Source organism: Manis javanica, chromosome 1 (genome assembly GCF_040802235.1).
Source record: "Manis javanica isolate MJ-LG chromosome 1, MJ_LKY, whole genome shotgun sequence".
Taxonomy (NCBI): domain Eukaryota; kingdom Metazoa; phylum Chordata; class Mammalia; order Pholidota; family Manidae; genus Manis; species Manis javanica.
Genome location: NC_133156.1, coordinates 55,967,731 through 55,995,699, shown reverse-complemented (window position 1 = coordinate 55,995,699; position 27,969 = coordinate 55,967,731). Strand labels below are relative to the sequence as shown.

At 39.4% G+C, this 27,969-nt stretch overlaps 1 protein-coding gene across 2 annotated transcripts in view; it reads left to right on the top strand.

Annotated features, from left to right (window-relative positions):
* Positions 1–27,925, top strand: part of UIMC1 (ubiquitin interaction motif containing 1) — a 138,565-nt gene extending 110,640 nt beyond the window's left edge. For both annotated transcript variants that reach the window (XM_036995058.2, XM_073232656.1), the window contains 5 exons: positions 20,250–20,328; positions 22,374–22,545; positions 25,754–25,817; positions 26,880–26,928; positions 27,457–27,925. In XM_036995058.2, the coding sequence (XP_036850953.1) occupies positions 20,250–20,328; positions 22,374–22,545; positions 25,754–25,817; positions 26,880–26,928; positions 27,457–27,667 (575 nt within the window). In that variant the 3' untranslated portion in view covers positions 27,668–27,925. The remainder of the gene's footprint in view (positions 1–20,249; positions 20,329–22,373; positions 22,546–25,753; positions 25,818–26,879; positions 26,929–27,456) is intronic.
* Positions 27,926–27,969: the final 44 nt, after the last annotated feature.

Genomic DNA, 27,969 nt, shown 5'->3' with positions numbered 1-27,969 from the left:
GGTGTATGATCCTTTTGATATACTGTTGAATTCTGTTTGCTAATATTTTATTGAGTATTTTTGCATCTACATTCATCAGGGATATTGGTCTGTAATTTTCTTTTTTGGTGGGGTCTTTTCCTGGTTTTGGTATTAGGGTGATGTTGGCTTCATAGAATGAGTTTGGGAGTATTCCCTCTTCTTCTATTTTGTGGAACACTTTAAGGAGAATGGGTATTATGTCTTCTCTGTGTGTCTGATAAAATTCCGAGGTAAATCCGTCCGGCCCCGGGGTTTTGTTCTTGGGTAGTTTTTTGATTACTGTTTCAATTTCTTTGCTTGTAATTGGTTTGTTTAACTTTTGTGTTTCTTCCTTGGTCAGTCTTGGAAGGTTGTATTTTTCTAGGAAGTTGTCCATTTCTTCTAGGTTTTCCAGCTTGTTGGCATATAGGTTTTCATAGTAGTCTTTAATAATTCTTTGTATTTCTGTGGAGTCTGTCGTGATTTTTCCATTCTCATTTCTGATTATGTTGATTTGTGTTGACTCTCTTTTTCTCTTAATAAGTTGGGCTAGAGGCTTATCTATTTTGTTTATTTTCTCAAAGAACCAGCTCTTGGTTTCGTTGATTTTTGCTATTGTTTTATTCTTCTCAATTTTGTTTATTTCTTCTCTGATCTTTATTATGTCCCTCCTTCTGCTGACTTTAGGCCTCATTTGTTCTTCTTTTTCCAGTTTTAATAATTGTGATGTTAGACTATTCATTTGGGATTGTTCTTCCTTCTTCAAGTGTGCCTGGATTGCTATATACTTTCCTCTTAAGACTGCTTTCGCTGCATCCCACAGAAGTTGGGGCTTAGTGTTGTTGTTGTCATTTGTTTCTATATATTCCTTGATCTCTATTTTGATTTGTTCATTGATCCATTGATTATTTAGTAGCATGTTGTTAAGCCTCCATGTGTTTGTGAGCCTTTTTGTTTTCTTTGTAGAATTTATTTCTACTTTCATACCTTTGTGGTCTGAAAAATTGGTTGGTAGAATTTCAATATTGTGGAATTTACTGAGGCTCTTTTTGTGAGCTAGTATGTGGTCTATTCTGGAGAATGTTCCATGTGCACTTGAGAAGAATGTATATCCTGTTGCTTTTGGATGTAAAGTTCTATAGATGTCTATTAGGTCCATCTGTTCTAGTGTGTTGTTCAGTGCCTGTGTGTCTTTACTTATTTTCTGCCCGGTGGATCTATCCTTTGGGGTGAGTGGTGTGTTGAAGTCTCCTACAATGAATGCATTGCAGTCTATTTCCCTCTTTAGTTCTGTTAGTATTTGCTTCACATATGCTGGTGCTCCTGTATTGGGTGCATATATATTTAGAATGGTTATATCCTCTTGTTGGACTAAGCCCTTTATCATTATGTAGTGGCCTTCTTTATCTCTTGTTACTTTCTTTGTTTTGAAGTCTATTTTGTCTGATATTAGTACTGCAACCCCTGCTTTCTTCTCACTGTTGTTTGCCTGAAATATGTTTTTCCATCCCTTGACTTTTAGTCTATGCTTATCTTTGGGTTTAAGGTGAGTTTCTTGTAAGCAGCATATAGATGGGTCTTGCTTTTTTATCCATTCTATTACTCTATGTCTTTTGATTGGTGCATTAAGTCCATTTACATTTAGGGTGACTATTGAAAGATATGTACTTATTGCCATTGCAGGCTTTAGATTCGTGGTTACCAAAGGTTCAAGGTTAGCTTCTTTAGTATCTTACTGCCTAACTTAGCTCGCTTATTGAGCTGTTATATACACTGTCTGGAGAGTCTTTTCTTCTCTCCCTTCTTATTCCTCCTCCTCCATTCTTCATATGTTGTGTGTTTTGTTCTGTGCTCTTTTTAGGGGTGCTCCCATCTAGAGCAGTCCCTGTAGGATGCCCTGTAGAGGTGGTTTGTGGGAAGCAAATTCCCTCAGCTTTTGCTTGTCTGGGAATTGTTTGATCCCACCATCATATTTAAATGATAGTCGTGCTGGATACAGTATCCTTGGTTCAAGGCCCTTCTGTTTCATTGCATTAAGTATATCATGCCATTCTCTTCTGGCCTGTAGGGTTTCTGTTGAGAAGTCTGATGTTAGCCTGATTGGTTTTCCTTTATAGGTGACCTTTTTCTCTCTAGCTGCCTTTAAAACTCTTTCCTTGTCCTTGATCTTTGCCATTTTAATTATTATGTGTCTTGGTGTTGTCCTCCTTGGATCCTTTCTGTTGGGGGTTCTGTATAATTCCATGGTCTGTTCGATTATTTCCTCCCCCAGTTTGGGGAAGTTTTCAGCAATTATTTCTTCAAAGACACTTTCTATCCCTTTTCCTCTTTCTTCCTCTTCTGGTATCCCTATAATACGAATGTTTTTCCTTTTGTATTGGTCACATATTTCTCTTAGTGTTGTTTCATTCCTGGAGATCCTTTTATCTCTCTCTATGTCAGCTTCTATACGTTCCTGTTCTCTGGCTTCTATTCCTTCAATGGCCTCTTGCATCTTATCCATTCTGCTTATAAATCCTTCCAGGGATTGTTTCACTTCTGTGATCTCTTTCCTGACATCTGTGATCTCCTTCCGGACTTCATCCCACTGCTCTTGCATTTTTCTCTGCATCTCATCCCACTGCTCTTGCATTTTTCTCTGCATCTCATCCCATTGCTCTTGCATTTTTCTCTGCATCTCTGTCAGCATGTTCATGATTTTTATTTTGAATTCTTTTTCAGGAAGACTAGTTAGGTCTGTCTCCTTCTCAGGTGTTGTCTCTGTGATCTTTGTCTGCCTGTAGTTTTGCCTTTTCATGGTGATAGAGATAGTTTGCAGAGCTGGTACAAGTGACCGCTGGAAGAGCTTCCCTTCTTGTTGGTTTGTAGCCTTTTCCTGGGAGAATAGCGACCTCTAGTGGCTTGTGCTGGGCAGCTGCGCGCAGACAGGGCTTCTGCTTCCTGCCCAGTTGCTTTGGGGTTTATCTCCGCTGTTGCTGTGGGCTTGGCCTGGCTGGGGCTGTTCCTCCAAAATGGTGGAGCCCCGTTGGAGGGGGAGCAGCCAGGAGACTATTTATCTCCGTAAGGGGCCTCTGTGCTCCCTGCTGCCCAGGGGGTTAGAGTGCCCAGAGATCCCCAGATTCCCTGCTTCTGGTCTAAGTGACCTGTCCTGCCCCTTTAAGATTTCCAAAAAGCACTCTCCAAACCAAAACAACAGCAGCAACAATGAGAGAGGGAACAGAAAGAAAGAGAAAAAAAAAAAGGAAAAAAAGGGGAAAAACAAGCGATTTTTTTTTTTTTTTTTTTGTCCTCAGGTGCCGGTCCCAGGCACCCGCTCACTGGTCCTGCTGCCCTGTCTCCCTAGCACCAGGGTCCCTGTCCTTTCAAGGCTTCCAAAAAGCACCCACCCACCGGTCCCTCAGGGAAGGAACGCTCAATATTCTTTGTCCTCGGGCACTGGTCCCACGCACCCGCTCACCAGTCCCGCCTCCCTGCCTCCCTAGCACCGGGGTCCCTGTCCCTTCAAGGCTTCCAAAAAGCACTCGGCAAAAAGAGAGAAAAAAAAGGGGAAAAACGCGCGATTTCTTCCGTCCTCAGGTGCTGGTCTCAGGCACCCACCCACCGGTCCCACAGGGAAAAATGCGGGATATTCTTTGTCCTCAGGTGCCGGTCCCAGGCACCCGCTCACCAGTCCCGCCGCCCTGCCTCCCTAGCACCGGGGTCCCTGTCCCTTTTAGGCTTCCAAAAAGCACTCACAGAAAAGAGAAAAAAAAAAGGGGAAAAACGCGCGATTTCCTCTGTTCTTAAGTGCCGGTCTCAGGCACCCGCCCACCGGTCCCGCAGGGAAAAACGGGGGATATTCTTTGTCCTCAGGCGCCGGTCCCAGCCACCCGCTCACCAGTCCCGCCACCGTGCCTCCCTAGCACTGGGGTCCCCGTCCCTTCAAGGCTTCCAAAAAGCGCTCGCCAAAAAGAGAAAAAAAAAAAAAAAGGGGAAAAACGCGCGACCTCCTCCGTCCTCAGGCACCGGTCTCAGGCACCCGCCCCCAGGTCTCGCAGGGAGAAACGCAGGATATTCTTTGTCCTCCGGCGCCGTTCCCAGGCACCTCCTCACCGGTCCCGCCACCCTGCCTCCCCAGCCACGGGGGCCCGTCCCTCTAAGGCTTCCAAAAAGCGCTCGCCAAAAAAAAAAAAAAAAAAAAAAAAAACCGCTCCGGTTTCTCTCCACCCGCCGGGAGCCGGGGGGAGGGGCGCTCGGGTCCCGCCGGGCTGGGGCTTGTATCTTACCCCCTTCACAAGGCGCTGGGTTCTTGCAGGTGTGGATGTGGTCTGGATGTTGTCCTGTGTCCTGTGGTCTCTATTTTAGGAAGATTTTTCTTTGTTATATTTTCATAGCTCTATGTGTTTTTGGGAGGAGATTTCCACTGCTCTACTCACGCCGCCATCTTGGCTCCGCCCCCCGGTATTTCTATTATTTTGAGTTTTTTGAGGAACCTCCAGTTTGCTTTCCAAAATGGTTGAACTAATTTACATTCCCACCAGCAGTATAGGAGGGTTCCCCTTTCTCCACAACCTCACCAACATTTGTTGTTTGTCTTTTGGATGGTGGCGATCCTTAGTGATGAGAGGTGATATCTCATTGTGGTTTTAATTTGTATTTATCTGATAATTAGGGATGTGGAGCATCTTTTCATGTATCTGTTGGCCATCTCCATTTCTTCTTTGGAGAAGTGTCTGTTCAGATCCTCTGCCAATTTTTTAATTGGATTATTTGCTTTTTGTTGAGGTACGTGAGCTCTTTATATATTTTGGAAGTCATCCCTTTATCAGATCTGTCATTTATGAATATATTCTCCCATACTGTAGGATGTCTTTTTGTTCTACTGATGGTGTCCTTTGCTATACAGAAGCTTTTTAGTTTGATACACTCCCACTTATTCATTTTTGCTTTTGTTTCCCTTGGGAGATATGTTCATGAAGAAGTTACTCATATTTATGTCCAAGAGATTTTTGCCTGTGTTTTTTTCTAAGAGTTTTATGGTTTCGTGACTTACATTCAGGTCTTTGATCCATTTTGAGTTTACTTTTGTGTATGGGGTTAGACAGTGATCCAGTTTCATTCTCTTACATGTAGCTGTCCAGTTTTGCCAACACTAACTGTTGAAGAGGCTGTCTTTCCTCATTGTATATCCATGACTCCTTTATCGTATATTAATTGACTGTATATGCCTGGGTTTATATCTGGGTTCTTCTATTCTGTTCCACTGGTCTATGGGTCTGTTCTTGGGCCATTACCAAATTTTCTTGATTACTGTGGCTTTGCAGTAGAGTTTGAAGTCAGGGAGTGTAATTCCCCCTGCTTTATTCTTCCTTCACAGGATTGCTTTGATTATTTGGGGTCTTTTATGGTTCCATATGAATTTAGAACTATTTGCTCTAGTTTGTTGAAGAATGCTGTTGATATTTTGATAGGCATTGCATTGAATCTGCAGATTGCTTTAGGCAGGCTGGCCATTTTGACAATATTAATTCTTCCTATACAAGAGCACAGGATGTGTTTCCATTTATTGGTATTTTCTTTAATTTCTCTTAAGAGTGTCTTGTAGTTTTCAGAGTATAGGTCTTTCGCTTCCTTGGTTAGGTTTATTCCTAGGTATTTTATTCTTTATGATGTGATTGTGAATGGAATTGTTTTCCTGATTTCTCTTTCTGCTAGTTTATCATTAGTGTTTAGGAATGCAACAGATTTCTTTGTATTCATTTTGTATCCCACAACTTTGCTGAATTCAGATATTAGATCTAGTAGGTTTGGAGTGGATTCTTTAGGGTTTTTTATATACAGTACCATGTCATCTGCAAACAGGAACAGTTTGACCTCTTCCTTACCAATCTGGATGCCTTGTATTTCTTTGTGTTGTCTGATTGCCGTGGCCAGGACCTCCAGTACTATGTTGAATAACAATGGGGAGATTGGACATCCCTGTCTTGTTCCCGATCTTAAAGGAAAAGCTTTCAGCTTCTTGCTGTTAAATATTATGTTGGCTGTGGATTTGTCATATATGGCCTTTATTATGTTGAGGTACTTGCCCTCTATGCCCATTTTGTTGGGAGTTTTTATCATGAATGGATGTTGAATTTTGTTGAATGCTTTTTCAGCGTCTATGGAAATGATCTCATGTGGTTTTTGTCCTTCTGTTTGTTGATGTAGTGGATGATGTTGATGGATTTTTGAATGTTGTACCATTCTTGCATCCCTGAGATGAATCCCACTTGATCGTAGTATATGATCCTTTTGATGTATTTTTTAATTCAGTTTGCTAATATTTTGTTGAGTATTTTTGCATCTGTGTTCATCCACCATCAGGATATTGGTCTGTAATTTTCTTTTTTTGTTGTGTCTTTGCCTGGTTTTGGTATTAGATTGATGCTGCCTTCATAGAATGAATTTGAAAGTATTCCCTCCTCTTCTTATGTTTATGATTTTTATTTTGAAATATCTTCCTGGAATATTGATTATTTCAGTTTCACTTGACTCTCTTTTTGGTGTTTAGCAGATTTTGGTTTGAACCAGTTTCCTTTGATGTTTCATATTTGTAGGTGGCATCCTCTTGTGCCCAGAAGCTCTTCTCTCTGTAGCTGCTCAGCCCCTGGAGTGATGACAGATGTTGCAGGCGAGTGGCACTGGTGCCTGTCGGGAGAAAAGAGGTCTTTCTTGCTTTCTGGCTGCGGTGCCTGTCTCCACTACCAGGGCCAGTGGGCCGAGCGTGCAAGGAGAAGCCTCTGTTTTGCACTTATAGTTGCCATTGGCGGGGCTGCCCTCTGGCTGGTCAGGTGCAATAGTGGGGAAGGCTTTTTGTGAGCTGGTGCCAGCTGGGAGGATGGTGCATCAGGCTGTGTATTGCTGCGTGGGGGCCTTGGAGCTGTGTAGCCAGCCAGGTGGATGGAGTCCCTGAAGCTCCTGAAAGTTCCCAACCCGCTGGCCAGAGTGCGCCTGGAGAATTTTGTCTGCCTGTCTTTTCTCCTGAGCAGCAAGCTCTGTGCAATCCCTGCCTGTTTAGCAGCCCTCTTGCTGTTAGGAAGTCTCTCAGACTTCTCACCTTTTGTTTTGTCTCAGAGCGGCTGGATGTGGATCCCTGTTTTCCACAAGCAGCTGGAATCTCACTTTCTCCAAGTATTCCGCTTGTCTTAGCTTTCCAACCCCACTAATCTTCAGAGCACCATATAATGTAGGTTCTTGGTCCCCGAGCAGATCTCCAGGGCTTGATGTTCAGCAGTCCTAGGCCTCCAGCCCCCCTGCCTGCTCTGTTTCTCTCCCTCCCTCCAGTGACCTGGGTTGCGGGAAGGGCCTGGATCCCTCCAAGACACGACTTTGGTACTTCACCCTTTTCCTTGAGGTCTCCTGGTTTCCTCATGTGTAGACAGTCTTCCACAGCCTTCTTTACTGTTGTTGTTTCAGGATTTGCTATATTTTCTATATTTTCATATTATGTGTGGTTTTGGGAGGAGGTTTCTGTCTTAACTTCTCATGCCACCATCTTTAATCCTCTTCCTTGCCTCATGTTTTCTTATGATTAGATTCAAGTTAAACAGTTTTGGCAGGATGTACCAAAGAGAATGTTGTGTTCTTCTGAATGCATCACATCCTAGTCAGCTAGGGCTGCTTTAACAAAGTATAGACTCAGTGGCTCATAAACAACAGAAATTTATTTCTTACAGTTTTGGAGGCTGGAATTCTGAAATCAGGGTACAAGCATGGTTGATTTGTGGTGAGAGCCTCTTCTGGGTTGCAGTCTTCTGCCTTTTTGGTGTGTCCTCACGTGGTAGAAGGAGAGAACTGTGGTCACTTCAGTCCCTTATAAGGGCACTAATCCCATTCATGAAGGCTCCATTCTCATGATCTAATCACTACCACCCAGTGGCCCCAAATTCATCACTCTGGGGTTTATGATTTCAACATACAAATTTTGGGGGAACATTCAGTCTGTAACACACCACATTAGGGAACAAATGATATTAGTTTATACTATCGGGCTTGTTAAATTTGATCTTCTAAGTTGGTGTCTACCAGATTTTCTTCTGTGAAAGTATCTTTTCACATTTGTGATCAGTATGTCATCCCTGGAGTAATATGTACTTTGAAGGTTTATGAATGTCCTATTCCCAAGCAGGAATTTACCCATTGTTTTGGTGTCTAGTGGTGATTCTTAATTTAGTTAATTATTACTATAGTAGTAGGTACTGTCCCTGCCATTCTTCTGCATTGATTAGCCAACATTCTTCTGTAAAAAGGAACTTTTTCTCAATTCCCCATTAATATTTTTATTAATGTGGTATGGACTCATGGATTCCTATTTCAAATTTAATGTCTTATAGTTCATTATTTCTAGTAATCATTTGATGTTCAAATTGTTCCAGAATTGACCAGTGAAAATATTTCCAAGTTGTCTTCTATAGTCTTTTGGCATGTGTCTATCAATTTTTTGTGTATTTCCATGCTTTTTACTGCAAGAGATTGTGGTGGTTACTGTGACTTTTTCTATTTGGCCCTAGAATTTGTCATTTATGTGAGGACTCTACTCTTAATCATTAGAATGTTTGCCTTAAAACAATATTTTTTAAAGCACTACTTCTTCATTATAGGAGCTTTTAGGGAAATTTACTAAAAAAAAAAATCATTCATGATCCAGCTCAATCCATGCCACTGTTAACAGTTTGATATCCACTGTTAACAGTTTGATATATATCTTTTACCTACTTTTTTTTTTACATAATTAGCCTTTTTTAACAGCAAGTTTTATTTTGAGCTTATTTAAAAATTTCTATTGTTTGACAGTATTATGAATGCTTATGAACCCATTTTCCAGGCTCAGTGATTACTAACATATGACTAATCTTTTTCCATGTATAACATGCCTCCCATCCACCCCTCATTAGCATTTTTGGAAGCAATTCCTAGGCATATGATACCATCTATAAATATTTTAATATGTGTCTCTAAAAGATAAGGAATATTAAAAAAATACAGCCATAATACCATTATCACACCAGTCAGCATCCCGCTTTCCCCATTCATCTCATAGTTTTTTTTAATGATTTGTTCAAATTGGGGTTCAGACAAGATTTGCACATGATGTCTTTCAAGCTTCTTTTAATCTCTATTTTTTTTTCCTTTTTAAAAATTTATGGTCTTTTTGTTAAAGAGTCTGGCTTTTTATTTTTCAGGATTTCCCTCCTGGATTTTGCTGGTTATATCCCTCTTGTATCCTTAATATGTTTATCTGTTCTAGTAATTTCTGGAAACTTCTAGTGAGATTTGAGGCTTGATCAGATTCAGTTCAGACTTCTTTTTTTTTTGACAAGAGTACTTTATAGGTGGTATTGTATATTTTATATTGCATCAGATTGGGAGACATATATCTGATTATCTTTCTTTAATGATGTTGAGACTGATTAGTATGATCAGCCTAATCCATCCACCAGAAAGCCAGCTTTGAACTAATGGCCACTGATGATCATTGCCCAGATCTGTTATTTCATTAAGGATGTCTCCCAATGTGAAAGCAACTTCTTAAATTATAATAGTAGCATATGCTCATTGAAGAAAAACTGGCAACATAGAAAAATAATCATCCCCAAATACCCCAAAACTAACCCATTTCCACCCTCCCTCAATTACAATTATTGTGGTATATTCCCTGTAAGTCTTTATTTTGTATCCCTGAATAGTATTTCTTCCTGTATTTGAACATTGGGTTAAATTTTTCATTGTTATAAATAACACTTTGATAAAATATCTTTGTCTTAGTATCACATCTAAATTCAGATGATTTCCTCAGATCCCAAAGTAAAATTATAGATCAGAAGATATGAATTATTTTAAAATTCTAGATACATATTGTTAAATTGCTTAAATAAAAATTCTAGCTGTTAAGGAAAAAGATTGAATTATAAATATTATACACAAGTACTAGTAGGAACTAGACAAGTGACTGTTTTTCTAAACCTCTAAATTACTCAATACCTCATAGTTGAGGAATTACGTTCTAGTGATTGTAGACCCTTTGTTTATATATCCCAAATACGAAATGTGTATATAAGGATTTTTCTCAGTATTTACTCTTCCCTTTAGCCTCAGGATATGGTGGCACTACTAAGAATATTTTTATATGAGTACTTTGTCTTTATATGGAAAGGTGTTGAGCAAGCCATGCTAACACTTCAGATGTGGGGGCAAACTATAGTAGCACTGAAAGTTAAGGTCAAGAGCTCAATATTTAATTGCACCTCTTGAGAAAGCAAGCTGATCTCGAAACTTGAAAGGAAACTGCTATAACTAGAGAAGGGACAGAAGCCTCTTGCTTCTCTGCAGCAAAAAGACAGTTTGGTATTGTAATACTGGCTTTGGAATCTAACATGTGGAATCATATCCAGGTATTTACAGGATTGAGGTCTCTGGGCCTTCATTTGCTCATTTGTAAATTGGACCCAGTGATGTCTGATTTTAGGGTTGTTTATATTTAGGTAGTATCAACATAACCATTAGAATTTTTTATAATAATATATCTATATTACATAATATAGATATATTATATAGATATAATATCTATAGTATATATCTGTGTCTAGTAGAATAAGATTATTAACTATAGTATCTGAGAGAACAACAAGAATTTATTTATTAAATGGAATGAATCAGATAGGGCCTTTCTCCTTCAAGAGTTATTTCAGATCTCAGGCTTCAGAAACATTTTCATTCAAGTTTTAAAAATGCTCTGTTCTTAAAGCCAAGAAAATGCTCCACAAAATTTATGAATAAGAAACTACCTTGCCAAATTGATTCATTAAATGTATATTTATATTGAGTGTCAATTGTATGCCAGGAATGTGGAATACTGAAGTGATTTAGAGACAGTCTGCTTGGGGAGATAAATAGGTAAAGCAATAATTAGAATGTTGGGTGAGAAGTGTTGTGATAGATAAGCACATAAGGTCCTATCTGAGTGTAGAGATTGGGGGCCTTCTTGAGTTAGGGAGGGCTCTCTGGGTACTGCAATTGGTAATGCTGGGCCTGAGTTATGCTTGAAGCAGTATGGAAGATAGATTGGAGGGATTGACTAGAAATAGGGAGACAGGCAATGAAGCAGTGTCTTTGGGAGTGGGCAGATTGAGACTCTTGATGAGAGAAGTCAATCAAACTTCGTGACTGAGGATCGGATGAGTGAAGGCAACTTTGACTCAGGTTCCAGTGTAGGATGCTCAACTCAAGAGTCCCACTGAGTAATTCAAAGATGATTGTGTTGTTTATACCACGTTATTTATGTTCCTTTACTGACAGCTCCAGTCAGTCATTTATTTAGCACCTAGTGTTACTCAAATTCTGTTACACAAGCTGGGGATAGCACTGAACAAAAGAGAACTCATGCTCTCATGAAGCATCCATTTCTATGAGGGAAACAGGTAATAAATAAAATTTCAGAAAAATAAGAACAGGGGATAGAGGAGGACAAGGACAGGGATAGGGGGATTCTTAAAGAAAAAGATCAAGGAAGACTTCGTGAGGTGATACTTGAATAGAGTTATTCTAGGTAAAGGGAATAAGGATAAAGGTCCTAAAGCAAGATTATGTTTGGTATGTTTCTTAGAGCAGCTGGGAAGCCAAAATGACTGAAGGGGGTTGAGGAGCAACAGGGAAAAAGAGAGGAGAGATAAGCAGTGCTCAGATCATGTGGGATTTTTGCACTTTATTGTAAATATGATTGTAAAGTCACAGGTGGGTTGAGAACAAGGAAGTGATGTAATCTAACTCTGGCTACTGTGTGGAAAATAGTCTGTAGAGAGAGACAAGAGCAAAAGTAGAGGTGAACAGTTTACGTAGGAGTTTGTTGCAGTATTTCAGGCAAGGTCTAATGTTTACTTGGTTCACAGTGATAGCTGTGAAGTGAAGAAGTTGCCAAATTTGGAATGTATTTTGCAGGTCGAACCTATGGAATTTGGCATTTGTTGAAGTTTGAAAGAAAAAACTCAAAGGTGACCCTAAGGTTTTGCCCCAAGCACTGTTAATGACAACTCAGTTTTGCAATTGGGAAATACAAGTGATCCAGAACAGTCAAAATAGTATCGAAAAAGAACAAAGTTGAGGATTCACACTTCCTAATTTTACAACTTAAAAAATCAAGACAGTGTGGGACTGGCATAAGGACAGATATATATAGATTAGTGGAATAGAATTGAGAATTCAAAATTAAACCATACATTTATAGGCAATCAAGTTTTGACAAGACTTTTAGGACAGTTCAGTGGAGGAAAAACAGTGTTTTCAATAAATGGTGCTGGGACAACTGAATACCCACACACAAAACAAATTGGACTCCCTGCCTCATACCATGTACAAAAAATAGATTGAAGACCTAAATGTAAGTGCTAAAACTGTAAAACCTTAGATTTGGCAATAGATTCCTAAAAGCACAAGCAACAGAAGAAAAAGAAAATAGGTAAATTGGACTCCATCAAAATTTAAAACTGTTCACCAAAGGACACTATTATAAGAAAGTGAAAAGAAAATCTATAGGAGAAAATATTTGCAAATCATATATCTGATAGGGTCTAGGTTCCAGAATACATAAAGAATTCTTACCACTCAACAATAAAAAGACTGACCCAATTAATACAGAACTTGAATAGAGATTTGAATACAAATCTCCAAAGAAAATATACAAATGGCCAATAAGCATATGAAAAGATGATCAACATCATTAGTCTTTAGGGAAATGCAAGTCAAAACCACAATGAGAAACCACTTCATACTCAATAGGATGACTATTATAAATACATACATACATACATACATACATACAAACAAACATGTTGGCAAGAATGTGGAAAAATTGGAACCCCAGCACATTTTGGTAGGAATGTCAAATGGTGTAGCCACTTTGGATAAAAAAGGAGTGAACTGCTGATACAGGCTGTAACATGGATCAATCTTGAAAACATTTGTTAAGGGAAAGGAACCAACCACAAAAGCCCAAATACTGTATGATTCCATTTAAATGATATGTCTGGAATAGGCAAATCCATAGAGACAGAAAGCAGATTAATGATTGCCTAGGGCTGGGAGTTTGGGGGAAAATGGAGAATGATTGCTAATGGAAACTGGTTTCTTTTTCAGTTAATGAAGATATTATAAGAGTGATAGCAGTGATAGTTGCACAACTCTGTGAATATACTAAAAACTATTGAGTTATACTTTAGTGAATTATGTAATATGTCAGTTAATAAAGTTGTTTTATTGAAACAAAGAATAATGGTGACAGTAGAGCCAGGATGGATATTGGAGGTTTGATGACAGTGGAGAAGATGTGACATCATCTATAGAAAAATAAACTGACTGTGGAAACTATTCTGTTTGCTAGGCAGTACTGAAGGGGCGGTTGAGATTTGTGGTCTGAAATATAATATGAGCCCCATTCAGCACTGTTTGCTGCTTAGGTAAGGTCACATAATAAGTGGAAGGTTGGATTTAACCAAAGTTGGATTTTGCCAAGGGAGTACAACAGAAATAAGAAATAAGTTGTGAGACTATTCAAGGGAATTGTTAGTATGATACCTGTGGGTGAGATCTAAGTTAGATAAGAAGCAAAGTGAGGACATGGCAGTGTAACAGACAATGAAATGGTGGTAGTCTGGAATTAGGTGTCCTAGTGGAGCTGAAGGATTATTGGAGTTGGGGAATTAGAGGGAGTAAGTTGGAAAAGACAAATGGTGGTGACCAGAGAATGGGACACCTGAAATTGAAATCTTGGAAGTGGTTATTGACAGGCTCCACCAGTGTTCCTCCTCAGAACCACAGAACATAGACAATGAACTGACTGTTTCCTTCTCCCAAGGATGGTACATAACTGGTACCATTCTAGGGGCAGTGGGTAGAGGTTAATTCATTGCATAAAATGAATTGCCGTACGGCATTAGGCTTACTCCTGTCTCAGAACCCTGATTAAGAAAGGCTTAGATGGCATTATCCATGGGAGTTGATAGCCAAAAAGATCAAGGAACTGAGAGGCCAGAGTATTGGATGGATCACACCTTAGGCTGAACCTACAAAAAACTGCAACTTATACTACAGTCTAATGTACAGATCAAGAATGATGGCAGGAGTGGTGAAGAGAAAGACAGTAAGTGGTATGTTACAATTTTCAGTGAATGGCCAGGAAGTCGAGGTGGCTGGAAGCAGACAGGTGACCAGGAGGATGGTAGATGACTACTTCAGGGTGGTGTAGCAGGGGTAGCAATATGGTGTGTGCTTCAAACTATGATTTTTTCCAGTATTCTGGAAGCAGCAATGAAGAGTTAGAGAATATTTACCCACCTCCAGTTCAGTTAGTACTGTGGCATAAGGAAGAAGAAACAAGCCAGTACTTGAGAAGCAGTATCATCAGAGGACAGCCATCTTTCAGTTAGAGCAAAAACATGAAGGGAATTTTCACAGAGGAGGTTGAGACCGTTGGTGATTGTGTTGATCAGAGCCACAGATTCCAGAGGTCAGCATCATTTCAAGAGTAGGAGTGGGAGATTGAATCATACTAGAACAATCCCCCCAGATGACAGATTAGGTTCATGTATGTATGAGGATCTAGGTGATGAGAGATGCTATGGAATGCTTGGGTTTCTTGTGGTGTCTAAGATAAATTAAGGTGTAATGGGATCAGTCCTGTTACCTCTTAATGGAGCAGTGCTAGCCAGTGGAACTGTCTTCAGTGACAGAAATGTTCTTTATCTGTGTGGTCAAATATGATAGCCAGTAGTCACATGTGGCACTTGAAATACGGTGATGGGACTAAGGAGCTGAATTTTAAACTGTATTTAATTCTTATTAAGATGTAAATTTGAAGAGCCATATGTCTCAGAGAACAGTAGGTGATGAGTTCTAATGATAGCCTTTTTGTTGGAACTAGTCCTAGGGGAGGCTGGCAGAATTGAGGCAGACAACATGAAGGTAGGGTGGGCCTTCCCTTCTTTCATCTCCTACTGAGGAAGTGCTAGGCTGGAAGGTGGCCCATCTTAGCAGAAACATGTATAACTCTGGCCTCCCCTTATTTTCTGCTGAAGTGGTTTTGAGGTTGAGGGAGACAAACTAAGGAGATAATCTACTCTCACTTTGCCAAATCTAACTTCTTTGTATATATAATTTCTGCTCTCCTCAAAGAGCCATTAGTTGTCCCTTTTTATATTTTTAGGCCAAATGTTTTCATTTTTGATTGCTTGTTGTTTTTGGAATTTGGAAAAAGATGTCCTAATGTTTACGTAGTATTGATAATTGTTCTGTATTGCTTTGGTTATATTTACTTGTCCATTCTATACAAATTAGTATGACTAAGACCTAACCCAAGTGTCTTGCCAATGGATTTCAGCCCCGGATAAGTTCACTATGGATTCAGTGAGACCAAAGAAATGACAGTAGGATGTTCTTGGGGTGAAACAGTTATACTCAACTTTATTCTCACAGTGGTAGGTCAGTCACTAGAATCCCATCCACTCAGAGCAAGTCTGCATGCAGCAAGCCGGTCTCTGCCTCTGGGCCTCTCTACCCACACAGCCATCTCAGTCTCTGTCCTTGGAGCTTTCACCATTCCAGCCTCTGCTCTCTTGCAGGCTTGCAGTGTGCAGCTGTCTCACCCAGAGCACTGGGCGAAGCTCTTTTATATAGAGTCAATAACAATGTATTGCCCACACATGTATATTGAGATAGCCAACCAGGGCCAGGTGAGAGGCCACAGGAACCTTCACTTTATCCACACCAAGTTACAGACAGCCTGGTAGGCACTGCTCCTAATGATGGGCTTAAATCTTTGGATAAGACTGAGAAATAAATTTGAAAGAATAATAATGAGAATTATGTGATAATAACAACTAATGTTTGCTGAGTGCTTTCTGTGGGCTGGACATTTACAATTTACTTGGATTATCTAATGGGATCCTTACCAAAACCTGCGAGTGTAGATTCATATTATCATCTCATTTTGTAGGTAAGTCAGCTGATGCTCAAAGGCTAAGTAATTTGCCCAAAGCAACACAGCTGGTAGAGTTCCAGCTTGGATACCCATTTGAACTCTAAAGCCTTCTGGGCATTACTGCTGCTTTGTATCTTCACAGTGCCAAGTCAAGTCCCAAGTGCAGCTCCTTAGGGCATTTTCCATCTATGGTATATAAAGGCCCGAGTTAATGATCATAGATTTATAGGTGGCCCTGTCAGCTTTCAGTGATATCCCTCCTTTCTGTTTTGTTTACCTTGCCCTGGTAGTTGTCCACAGATTCAGTTGTTCCCTTTTGATATCTTTTAGCTGTTACCATTAGCAGCCAGGTTTTTGGATTTAAGTTTCATACTGAATTCTCTGCCTGCAGCTCGCTAAAATGGCTGTCTCAACCCTCATAAACCAGAGTAGGAAGCTCCTGTAGAGGAACTTAAACCTTTCTGTTCCTTTGTAGGGGAAGTAGGTTTCAAAGAAAAAGCATAGCTGTAGAGCCCTGTCCAATCCATGCTGATTGTGACACTTAATAGAATTAGTATATAGTTCCCAGCCAACTGCAAAGTCTTTACCCTCAAATTCTTTACACCTGCCTACTTACAGCTTTTCTTCCTCCCATCATTTACCCTCTTACTTTCTATGAGAGGCAGTCTGCTCTTGTAAAACAAGCTTTTTAAAGCCAGACTTGAGTTGCATTCCTCATGCCATGTTTTGTTGCTGTTTGGCTTTGTGATCTTGATCAAGTTACTTAATATTTTATCCTCTATAAAATACAGATAATGATATGTGCTTTACAGGATTGTTGTAAGGATTAGAAATTATGTTTATAAAATTCCTGGAACAGAGAAGGTCCCCATAAAGCAAGAGTTTTTTTCCCCCCTTGAATCCATTGTTGTGATTTGCGTTGGCAAATACTTATTAGTATCTAATCTATGCTAGATTCTGCTGAGGATGCTGAAGAGATCAAAACCAAACCAAACCCAGAATGCCTGAATTCAGGAAGTTTATGGTGTAGCGAGGAGACTGACATATAAACAAATAACAACAGAAATATGCTAAGTGCGGTTGAGAAACATAACTGTGCTAGAAGCAATTAATTCTTTCTCCAGCACTGTCAGTGAAGTGGTTTCCAAGTATTTCTTGTGGAAAAATACTTGGTCAAGATGAAGGACAAATAGAAAGAGGGGGAAAAAAACAGCCCTTAAAGGTTTCTGTAATTTGTGAAGTGCCAAACTTTGAAGAATTGATTTCAGCAAGGCACTTGATAAAATCTCTTTTGAAATCCTTGTAGGTAAGATGGAGAAATGTAGGCTGGCTGATAGAATAGGAGGTGGATTTGAAGTGGTTATACAACTATGTTCAGGATGTTTTTCTCCTGCAGTACTTTATTTTTACTTATAAAATCTCTGGGTTGGAAGTAACCATAGAAATAGATCATGTCTTCTAACTTGAACCTAAGACCTCTCTATAGTCAGGTCTCTTATTTTTCCCCTTTTAATATTTAATTCAGTAGTACAAAAAAGTATATACTGAAAAATATGTCTCCTTCCCATTCCTGTTCCAGGTGTATACATACCTGTTATCCTCCCCAGAGACAAATACTGTTAATATTTGATTTTGTGTATGATCTTGTTTTCTGTGCATATCTCTACATCTTGTGTTACAGTTATTGAGTGTATATGCTGTCTCCCTTAGTAAATTATAAGCTCCTTAAGAGCAAGTACTGTGCCTCATAATTTCCTGTATCTCCCCAAATTACTTGCTGTGGGTATATTGTAACATTTCCAGAATATCTCGCCTGGCTTTAGTGTATTTGCATATCCTCATGGGTGGAGAGAAGTTCATCTCCATATCAACGAGTAATTACCTGGGCAACCAAGGGTGTGTCTGAACCTGAGAGTTTAAAGGGAGGGGCTGGCTTGCTTGTTTGCTTGCTTCTTTAGGAGCAGAGGAGAGAGATGACCCTGGACTACAGTCTGTAAGCAGTAAACCGGTTTTAAACTTTATTTCTCCCTTTGACTAATTTAGGTTTTTAGAGGTATTTTGCCCTGGGATTTCCTCATCCCAGACTTACACTTGCACATTGAAGATTCTCAGTAAATATTTGCTTAAATATTTAAAGGAAATTTAGACCAGGAAGAAGACAAGCTTCTCTAGTAACTTGCCAGTTTTCTGTTCTATATCATTTACAACCATTTTTCTCCAGTGCATTGGATGAAGATATAGGACCATGCTTGTCATAAATGCAGATGACATGAAGCTGGAAAAGATCTGATAACATCAGATGACAGTATCAAGACTGCAATATCAAGTATCAAGACAAGATAGTATCTCAACAGCTGAAATGTTCAGCTGAAAAGAGTAGGGACAAATATAAAGTCCTGTGTTTAATACCCAATAACTTAGTTACCCAAGTACAGAATTAAGAGACCTATCTTGAGAATGTTTTATTTCAAGGTGATTTGGGAGGAAGGGGATGGATCTTAATTTCCTTTAAGTTCAGTTTAAGCCAATAGTATACCAGAATTGGCAAGAAAGCAAACATGGCCTTGGCTGAATTAGTAGAATGTGTGTCCAGATGGGGTAGTTTGTGGTTCTTCTTGTGTTCTTTTTACTGGTCAGACTACTTCTTGAGTATTGGGTCTGTTTTGGGGTGCCACACATAAAAAGAGAGACTGGCAAACTGGGGTGTATGTAGAAGTTAACTAAGAAGGTGCAACATGAGTATAGGAGTCAGACAAGTCAAGATTCTATCTTGGGTTCTGCTACTATGGTAGCTTGGAAAAGTTGATTCCTCTGAGTTGTTTCTATACCTTGAAAATAGGGCAGAAAAAAAATACCAATCTGGAGGATTGTTATAAGGATTAGAGCTAACCTAGGCACTCAGAAGGTTCTGCAGTCTTATTAGATGTTGGTATAATGAATAGATATACTCCCTGCTTTGAACAAGGTTAAATTTTAGGGGCAGACAACTGAGTAAATACAAGATTGTATTGTAGCTTGTTAAGTGTTCAAAGAGCTGACTTATGGAAAAGGGGTCAAACTTATTCATATAGCTCCTCGTAGATGCGTATTGAGCCAGATTGTTGTGTAGCGATAGAATGGAATCCCCAGGAGGAGGTGAATTCTCCAAATGGGTATAGTCAGGTTGAGACTGATGATTACTTGTCAGGCATTTTTATAGAAAGCATGTTAATGCTAGGAGGTTGGACTAGAAGGGTGGGCAAACTATGGCCAAAGGGGATCCACATCCAGCCAGACATCTTTTGTAACTAAAGATTTGTAACTAAACATACCTCACCTAGTTATTTATGTATTCTCTGTGGCTGTCTTCCTGCTGCAATTCAGAGTTGAGTAGTTGTGATAGAGACCAAATGGCATGCCAAGCCTAAAATATTTGCTGTGTGGCCCTTTACAGAGAACGTTTGCTGATCCTTGGATTAGATAAATGCTTCACAACCTAAATTATTTTTTGAACTGATAATTTTCCTAAATTCTGTCATGGGAATTTCAAGTGTCAAGAGGGAAGAAGGCAAGATTTGAAGTGAGGTGGTCACAGTTTTTCTTGTTATTGCAAGGAATGAAGACTGGAAAACAGCTGATTAACCTCTAAGGTCCGTTAAGGAACTATGATTTTATAAACAGATGCCTTTTGGTATGAGACAAAGTTTTTGTATGCCACCTGGGCTAAAGCTGTTTAGAATTAGGAGGTAGTCCTAGTGTAGTAGAGAAGACTGATTGTGTTAACCATTCTGAGCTCAAGTTTCCTCACCTCTAATTGGAGCACTTTACAGAGTTTTGTAAGTATTGGAGGCTAATGTGGGCACTTAGATGGATGTAGCTATCACTGCTATATTTCATAAAGCACCTCATTGGAGTGTGTGTCACATCAGACAGAATTTTGGTTGGGAAGGTGTAAATCCCTCCCTTGAGTGCTGCAAGCTGGTGTAGTGCATGAAAACTTTAGTTGTTGTGGACTAGATCTTTAGATCTCATGGCAAATAGGGGATAGACTTCCTTAGCCAATATTGGAGTATCTGCTGGGAGTTTCAGTCCATACATTGCAGGTGTTACACTCTGTACCAAAAAGGCAAAGGTTTACCAGACAGTGCACTTCTTCCCATGGAATAGAATTTTAAACTTTGCTTCTTCCTGTATATTTTGTCTTTTATATTCAGAGTTGACTGCCAACTAACAGTTTTTCTTTTTTCTTACGTGCCACCCACCCCCCTCCTTTTTTTTTTGAAAGTGTTGACTCGGAGACAAAAAGAGGCCAAGAGCAAGAGCGACAGTGGGACTGCTGCCCAGATTTCCCTAGACACTGACAAGTAAGTAGGTATGCTGTGTTCACAGAGCTCTTGTTTAATGTACCATTGCTTGGACTGAGTAGAGACTCATTCCTCTCTTACTCTGCCAATCCTTTGGCCTGCCAGTCACTTCATTGCTTTGATGCCTGAATTTATTTTTCTTTTTTCCCAGACAGAGGCAGGTGGCCTCTGTATCCCCTTTCCTTACCCTGAAAAAGTCCTGCCACCCATTTCATTTCCTGCTCTTAGTTTTCTATTTTCTCTGATTTGCCCATTGATATTTGGTGCTTTGGGGAAGCAGTGAGCTGTTTCAGAATGTAATGGTACGGAAGTTAAGTTGCAAAAGATTGGGCAATATAAAAGACTTCCTTGGGTTGTGAGTTGCAACTTGACTAAGAAAGTACAGTCTAGTGGGGAATGAGGTGTAAGTGCCTTCTGAAAGTACAGACATAAGCAATAATACCTTAGTATTAGGGCAGTTAGTTATTAGGCAGAAACATTTATCTTGGAAATACAGATCTTAGACCCTAAATTTCAGGGCTGCCTTCCCTAATCCAGTTGAATGGAGCTGATCACTTGCTCCTTTTGGAATCCTGCTGTAATGCAAACATTCCTCTAGGACTTTATTCATCACACTGTCTTGCAATAATTTTTTTTTTCTTTTTCGACATCTCTGGTTAGACTGTGAGTTTCTGAAGGCCTTCATGTGTATAACCCCAGCATCTAATAAAATGTGTTGGAGACAGAAGCAATAATAGCTCTTTATTGAGCACCTAATATTTTCACCAGCCACTGTGCCATGTGCTTTCTTTACTTTGTAACTCTCACAATAGCTGATTAGGGTATTCTTTGTTCTTTTAAATAGATAAAGAAACTAAAGAAAAATTATAAGTAACTAAGATCATGTGGCCAGAACTGGCAAAGCCTACCTTACTCAAAAACTTACATTCCTCCCCTAGTGCTGGTGACTTTCATGTAGTAGGGAATTAATAAATGCTTTTTGCATTTATTAATAAACCTTGAAAAGTACACTGGCTTTTCTCATAAGACAGAGTTTTACTTGCATTCTCCCAGATGATTAAGGACCTGAGAGATTTTTTTTTTAATTATCTATTTTAATAACCTCCAGAGAAGCTTTTCCTTAGACCTAAGTCAAATATGTCTTGCTGTAGTAACTGAATAGTAACAGCCAGAAAAAGAAGTCTAAAACAGAAAGCTTTGAAAAGTTTTCTTTAGCTTCTTAAAACTAAGATGAACTTTGAGTCAAGCAGATCTGGCTTCTGATATTTAATTAACTATAGGACCTTGGGGAGAATAGTACCTTCCTACTAGGGCCAAATAATTAATTGAGAAGTTGTGTTTAAAAGGCTGGCATCAGTTCTCATAACAGAGAAAATAGTGTTTTCCTTTGTTCCCAATTTTCACTGATAATGCAACAAACTTCTCCTCAAGGACATAATTTCCTCTTTATTCAAACTCTACTGTTGTAAGACAATAAAAATAACTATGTATATGAAGTTATGCAAAAGCCTCTAGCAGAACCACATGATTTTGGTAACTTCCTGCTTGGTGTTGGAGGTTGTAGAATTAAGGAAGTCAGCATATAGACAGACTTGATTTACTAATCAATCAGACAAGTTCATCTACCCTGGTAAAAATGTTATCTTGAAATAATGCTCTTGGTGTGCTCCCTTTTCTGTCTCAATTTTAACTTCCCTTTGAAAAAACTGTAACACTTAATTTCAGAAGAGTTTGACAGAAAATTTTATGTCTGAAGAGCAATCAGCATTGTTTGAGATAGTTAGAAGAGCTGATTTCATTACCATCCCACTGCTTCAACAGCAGGGTACAGAAAAACAGCCATGGAAAACCACTAATCACTCAGTCCTTTTGATTGGCATCAGTTAGTTTTATTGGCAGTCCTGCTGAGCAAATCTGCATTGGTTGACATATCTCCTCTGCAGAATAACTTTGAGACATAAAAACACAATTTGAGACATATCCAGGAGCCTGGAGGCAAAGGAAAATCTTAAAATGCTTTTTCTCCCTTTCTTCTGATTGGCTAGGGATGAGAAGTGTTATCTCTGTAAGCACATGATCCCATTCAAGGAGTATCAGTACCATGTTGAGTCCTGTCTCCAGCTCGCAAGAGATGACCAAGGAGATGGGACTGAAGAGAGTGGGAGAGTGTGCTCAGCTGTGGAGGGGAAGTGGCAGCAGTGGCTGAGGAACCCAAAGGTATGTGTGGAGTGTTTTAGGAAAGACTACCTAACCCTCTGCAGTTCTGGTCTAGGCTTTTTTCTTCCCTCATTTCTCCCTCCTTTTCTTCCATTTGTTTTGAAATAAGATTTTTGGTCTTTAAGATTATTTTTTCTTTGAATTAGAAGTAATATGTGGTCTAACCCCATACACAAAAGTAAATTCGAAATGGATCAAAGACTTGAATGTAAGTCATGAAACCATAAAACTCTTAGAAAAAAACATAGGCAAAAATCTCTTAGACATAAACATGAGTGACCTCTTCTTGAACATATCTCCCCAGGCAAGGGAAACAAAAGCAAAAATGAACAAATGGGACTATATCAAGCTGAAAAGCTTCTGTACAGCAAAGGACACCATCAATAGAACAAAAAGGTATCCTACAGTATGGGAGAATATATTCATAAATGACAGATCCGATAAAGGCTTGACATCCAAAATATATAAAGAGCTCACACACCTCAACAAAAGGCAAACAATCCAATTAAAAAATGGGCAGAGGAGCTGAATAGACAGTTCTCTAAAGAAGAAATTCAGATGGCCAATAGACACATGAAAAGATGCTCCACATCGCTTGTCATCAGAGAAATGCAAATTAAAACCACAATGAGATATCATCTCACACCAGTAAGGATGGCTACCATCCAAAAGACAAACAACAACAAATGTTGGTGAGGTTGTAGAGAAAGGAGAACCCTCCTACACTGCTGGTGGGAATATAAATTAGTTCAACCATTGTGGAAAGCAGTATGGAGGTTCCTCAAAATGCTCAAAATCGAAATACCATTTGACCCAGGAATTCCACTTCTAGGAATTTACCCCAAGAATGCAGCACTCCAGTTTGAAAAAGACAGATGCACCCCTATGTTTATCGCTGCACTATTTACAATAGCCAAGATACGGAAGCAACCTAAATGTCCATCAGTAGATGAATGGATAAAGAAAATGTTGTACATATACACAATGGAATATTATTCAGCCATAAGAAGAAAACAAATCCTACCATTTGCTACAACATGGATGGAGCTAGAGGGTATTATGCTCAGTGAAATAAGCCAGGCGGAGAAGGACAAGTACCAAATGATTTCACTCATATGTGGAGTATAAGAACAAAAGAAAACTGAAGGAACAAAGCAGCAGCAGGATCACAGAACCCAAGAATGGACTAACAGTTACCAAAGGGAAAGGGACTGGGGAGGATGGGTGGGAAGGGAGGGATAAGGGCGGGAAAAAAGAAAGGGGGCATTACGATTAACATGTATAGTGTGGGGGGTGCACGGGGAGGGCTGTGCAACACAGAGAAGACAAGTAGTGATTTTACAGCATCTTACTACACTGATGGACAGTGACTGTGAAGGGCTATGTGGGGAGGACTTGGTGAAGGGGGAAGCCTAGTAAACATAATGTCCTTCATGTAATTGTAGATTAATGATACCAAAATAAAACTAATAATAAAATAAAATAAAAAAAGAAGTAATATGTGCTTCCTATTTTATTGCTGCACTATTAACAACCAAGATATGAAAGCATCCTAAGTGTCCATTAATAGATGAATGGATAAAGAAGATGTGATACATATACACAATGGAATATTATTCAGCCATAAAAAGAAAAGAAGTCCTCCCATTTGCAATAAATCTAGAGGGTATTGTGCTCAGTAAAATAAGCCAGGTGGAGAAAAACAATACCAAATTATTTCACTTATTTGTAGAGTATAAAAACAAAGCAAAACAGAAGGAACAAAATAGCAGATACATAGACACCAAAAAGGGACTAGTGGTTACCAAAGGGGAGTGGTTGGGGTGGGTGGGGCAGAAAGGAATTAAGGGGCACAGTAATTAGCAATTGTAATATAGGTTGGTCACTGGGATGGTAGTGCAGCACGAAGAATACAGGTAATGATTCTGTAATATCTTAGTATGTTGATGGACAGTGACCACACTGGAGGGGGTAAGGACTTGATAATAATAGGTGAATGTTGAACCACTGTGTTGTATATTTGAAACCATCATATAAGCTGCTATATCAATGATACTTTAATAAAAAAAAGTAATATGTGCTTATTTAGAAAAGTATGAGGAATTGGGAAATTCTCACCTGTAATTTAGCTACTCAAAGATAACAACTTTTAGTAGTTTGGCCTATTTTTTCCCAGTCTTTTTTGCTCTTTTGCATTTTTAATGAAGTTGATACCATATTATATATGTACATGTATATTGTGTGTGTATATAACTACAGCATAAACACTTTCTTGGGTTTATTTTTAAGCTATTTAAAAAAATTAATCTTGATGTTTGTATCACACAGATAGTCATTTAGACATTCTCATATTATGGAGCTTACAGATTCTTTCAAATTCTTCTGGATTATAAGATACTGTGTTTAAAATACTAAACAGTTTTTGTACCACTGATTATTTCCTTAGAATAGATTTTCTGAAGTGGAACTCTTAGTGGATACAAACATTTTTAAATCTCTTGAAACATACTGCCAAATTGCTTTCCAGAAAAGATACCCAATCATACCCCCACTGCCAGCAACATATTCACAATCAACTATTGAACACCTTGTGTGTCTGGCCTTAGGAAGCTGTGGGGTCTGGGCCCTGGTCACTGGGAAGATGGATGTGCTTCTGGGCATTGTGATGAGAGATCAGAAAAAGCACATCTTAGCTTTGACGGCAAAGATAAAGCAGCAACTCCATATTCTAGGCCTACTCATGTAGCAATCACAACACTAAGATAAAGAAGCCATTATCTGTCATGACAGAGAAAAGGACCCCTGTATGAATGGGGTGATTTTTAAGGTGGTGATTTGGATTTGGGACTTAACAGGTAAGTGCTTCTACCATAGAGCCAGTTTATTCTTCTGGCATCAGTGCTTCTAGAAGTTATCTTAAAACTGTCATTTTCTGTTTTAAATCTCTCCAAATCTATCATAGGTCAAAGGTTCCTGTTCTTTAATATGATCTTGGAAAATCTGCCTGGACTCCAGTCTCCATTCTTGGATAGTATCTAAAGATAAGCTGTTTTACTTGTGTACCCTTATTTATTAGAAAGCAAAAGACTCCTAGGGCTGTGCCCCCATACCTGTTCTCTTCTGGAGACAGTTGTGATCTGAGCTAAGGAAGTTATATTTTAGAATCTTTGCCGTGAGGTAACCCTATCGTTTCTTTTCTCTGTTACAGGAAAAAGGCTGCAGTGAAGGCCGACTCCTCAGTTTCTTGGAACAGTCTGAGCACAAGACTGCAAGTGAGGATACTAGGACCAGTTTTTTGTCTTCTGCCTAAGGCTTCCAGTAAAAATTGCTACTGCCAACTCCATAACTATTTGTTGGAATTATTTGGGTGTATATTTGATAGCCAGCTAGCCTTTGAGACTTGGTCTAGGTCATTTCTCCCTAAGGAAGGTGGGGAGTCTTGTTCATTATATGTTTTGTTTCAGGTTTTATAAAGCCTGAACTTTCAAGACTTCCTGTTGAACTGGAAAAAACACATTTCCAAATCATGGGAATGATGCAAGCCCCAAGTACCTTCTAAAGGAAAAGGCATAGAAACCCAGATGTGCAGGCATTACTGCCTCCTCATAACATTTTGTGTGTTGTTCATGTTACCTTTAGTTTTAGAGTCCCAACATACTCTCCTGAGGGATTGTAGGAGGTAACTCTGTCTTTGTGCCTGGTGTTTAGGGAGCAGGAGAGTGGACTGATTAAGAGCATTGCATAGAGTTAGCAATAACAACTTTATAGATTGCAAGAATTCTATCTAGTAAAGCTCCAAACGTGTTCCCTGGTATAAGTAGGTCTCAATAAATGTTAGGTGCTATTATTAGTGTTGTTACTAGTTGCTGTCATTAAAATTTGCTAGATGCAGATGGAAAATGAGCTTTTGCTTAAGCCTTGTGAGATTTGCTTACCACCTATTTCCAATAGTTGATTCCCATCAAGCAAATCTGTCATGCTTTCTGATGCCTATAAAAAGGCAGCCTTTCTGAGCCCCATAGCCTGTTCCCTTAGATCAGCATGTTATGAATCTTTGCAGGTGGCAGATTTCTCTTGGCAACAACTTGTTCCTCAAGTCCAGACTTAAAGTAGGTTTATTCAGGTTGTTCATTCAAAAGTGTTCACCTTGGTACTTCTGCAGCTGAGCCTGTTGGATGCTAGTGCCCGCATTCCATTGGTCTAGGGGTGGGGGCCTATGCTTCCTCAATATACTTGCTGAAAAGCAGTGCTGAAACAGGAAGCACACATTCAGCGAGAAGTGGTATAGTTACAACACTACTAACAACGTTACTACTTTTTCTCTCTTATCACAGATGCAGAGATAGAGAGTCTTCAAAAGTCTTCAGAAACAGGAGTCTTCAGGTGAATTGGGGTGTGCATTAAAGTGTGGCTGTTAGCAGTTGTAGAAAAGTGCAGTCCTGGTTGTAGGTTCTGTGTATAATGTGATACTCAAACTGTTGGTGTAGAAATCACTGTGGAAATGTGTGACCTTCCCTTTGTAATTCTGTGACCACCACATATGACAAGTCTAGGCTAAGAATTGGATGGCTAGCTCAGTTCATCCATGGTGTTAAAACAAGCAGAACAAAAGCTGTGTCTTAACTTCTCTCTACCTCTCTATTCACACCCCAACCCTGTCTTCTGACAGATTTCAAGTAGCTTGAGAACTTGGGTTGGGTCTGAATCCTCATTCTGTTACTGCCTGAGTGGCTTTGGATATGTGATTTACCCAATGTCCTCATCTGTGAAAGGAGAATGCTAGTAGTTCTCTGGTTGGATTATTGCAAAGACTATGTTAACTAATAATGTGTGTAAAAGCCCCTGGTATAATGCATGATACATACTTAGTGCTTTTTAGTAGAATTCTAAATTTTTTCCTCTTCTCTCTAGGGTACCTTCACCAGGGATGGAAGAGGCAGGTTGCAGCAAAGAGATGCAGAGTTCCCTTGCACATCTCGACTTAAAGAAGTCTCCCATCAAGTCTTTTGTTTCCATTTCAGAAGCAACAGATTGTTTAGTGGATTTCAAAAAGCAACTTACTGTCCGGCCAGGTAGCCGGACACGGACCAAAGCAGGCAGAGGAAGGAGGAGGAAATCCTAAATTGTTAGGGGCTGAAGGTTGACAGAACCACTAGAAGTAGGGATGGACCATGTTCAGTAAGCTTTAGTGGCCTCCAGTTCATTGTTGAACAAGTTTTGGCCCTGCAGTTTTCACCACCAGCACCCACTCAACATTCTTGTTTTTATGTTTTCTATGAGCTATACAGACAACTATGTATAGTGTTCTGTTTTATACCTGTTTGAATTCACTTGTAGTTAAAAGAAAATTTAAATATATTTATGTTTGTATTATACCTTATTACAGTAAGATGGAGATTTCCCTTTTTTCCCCCCTCTGTGTTT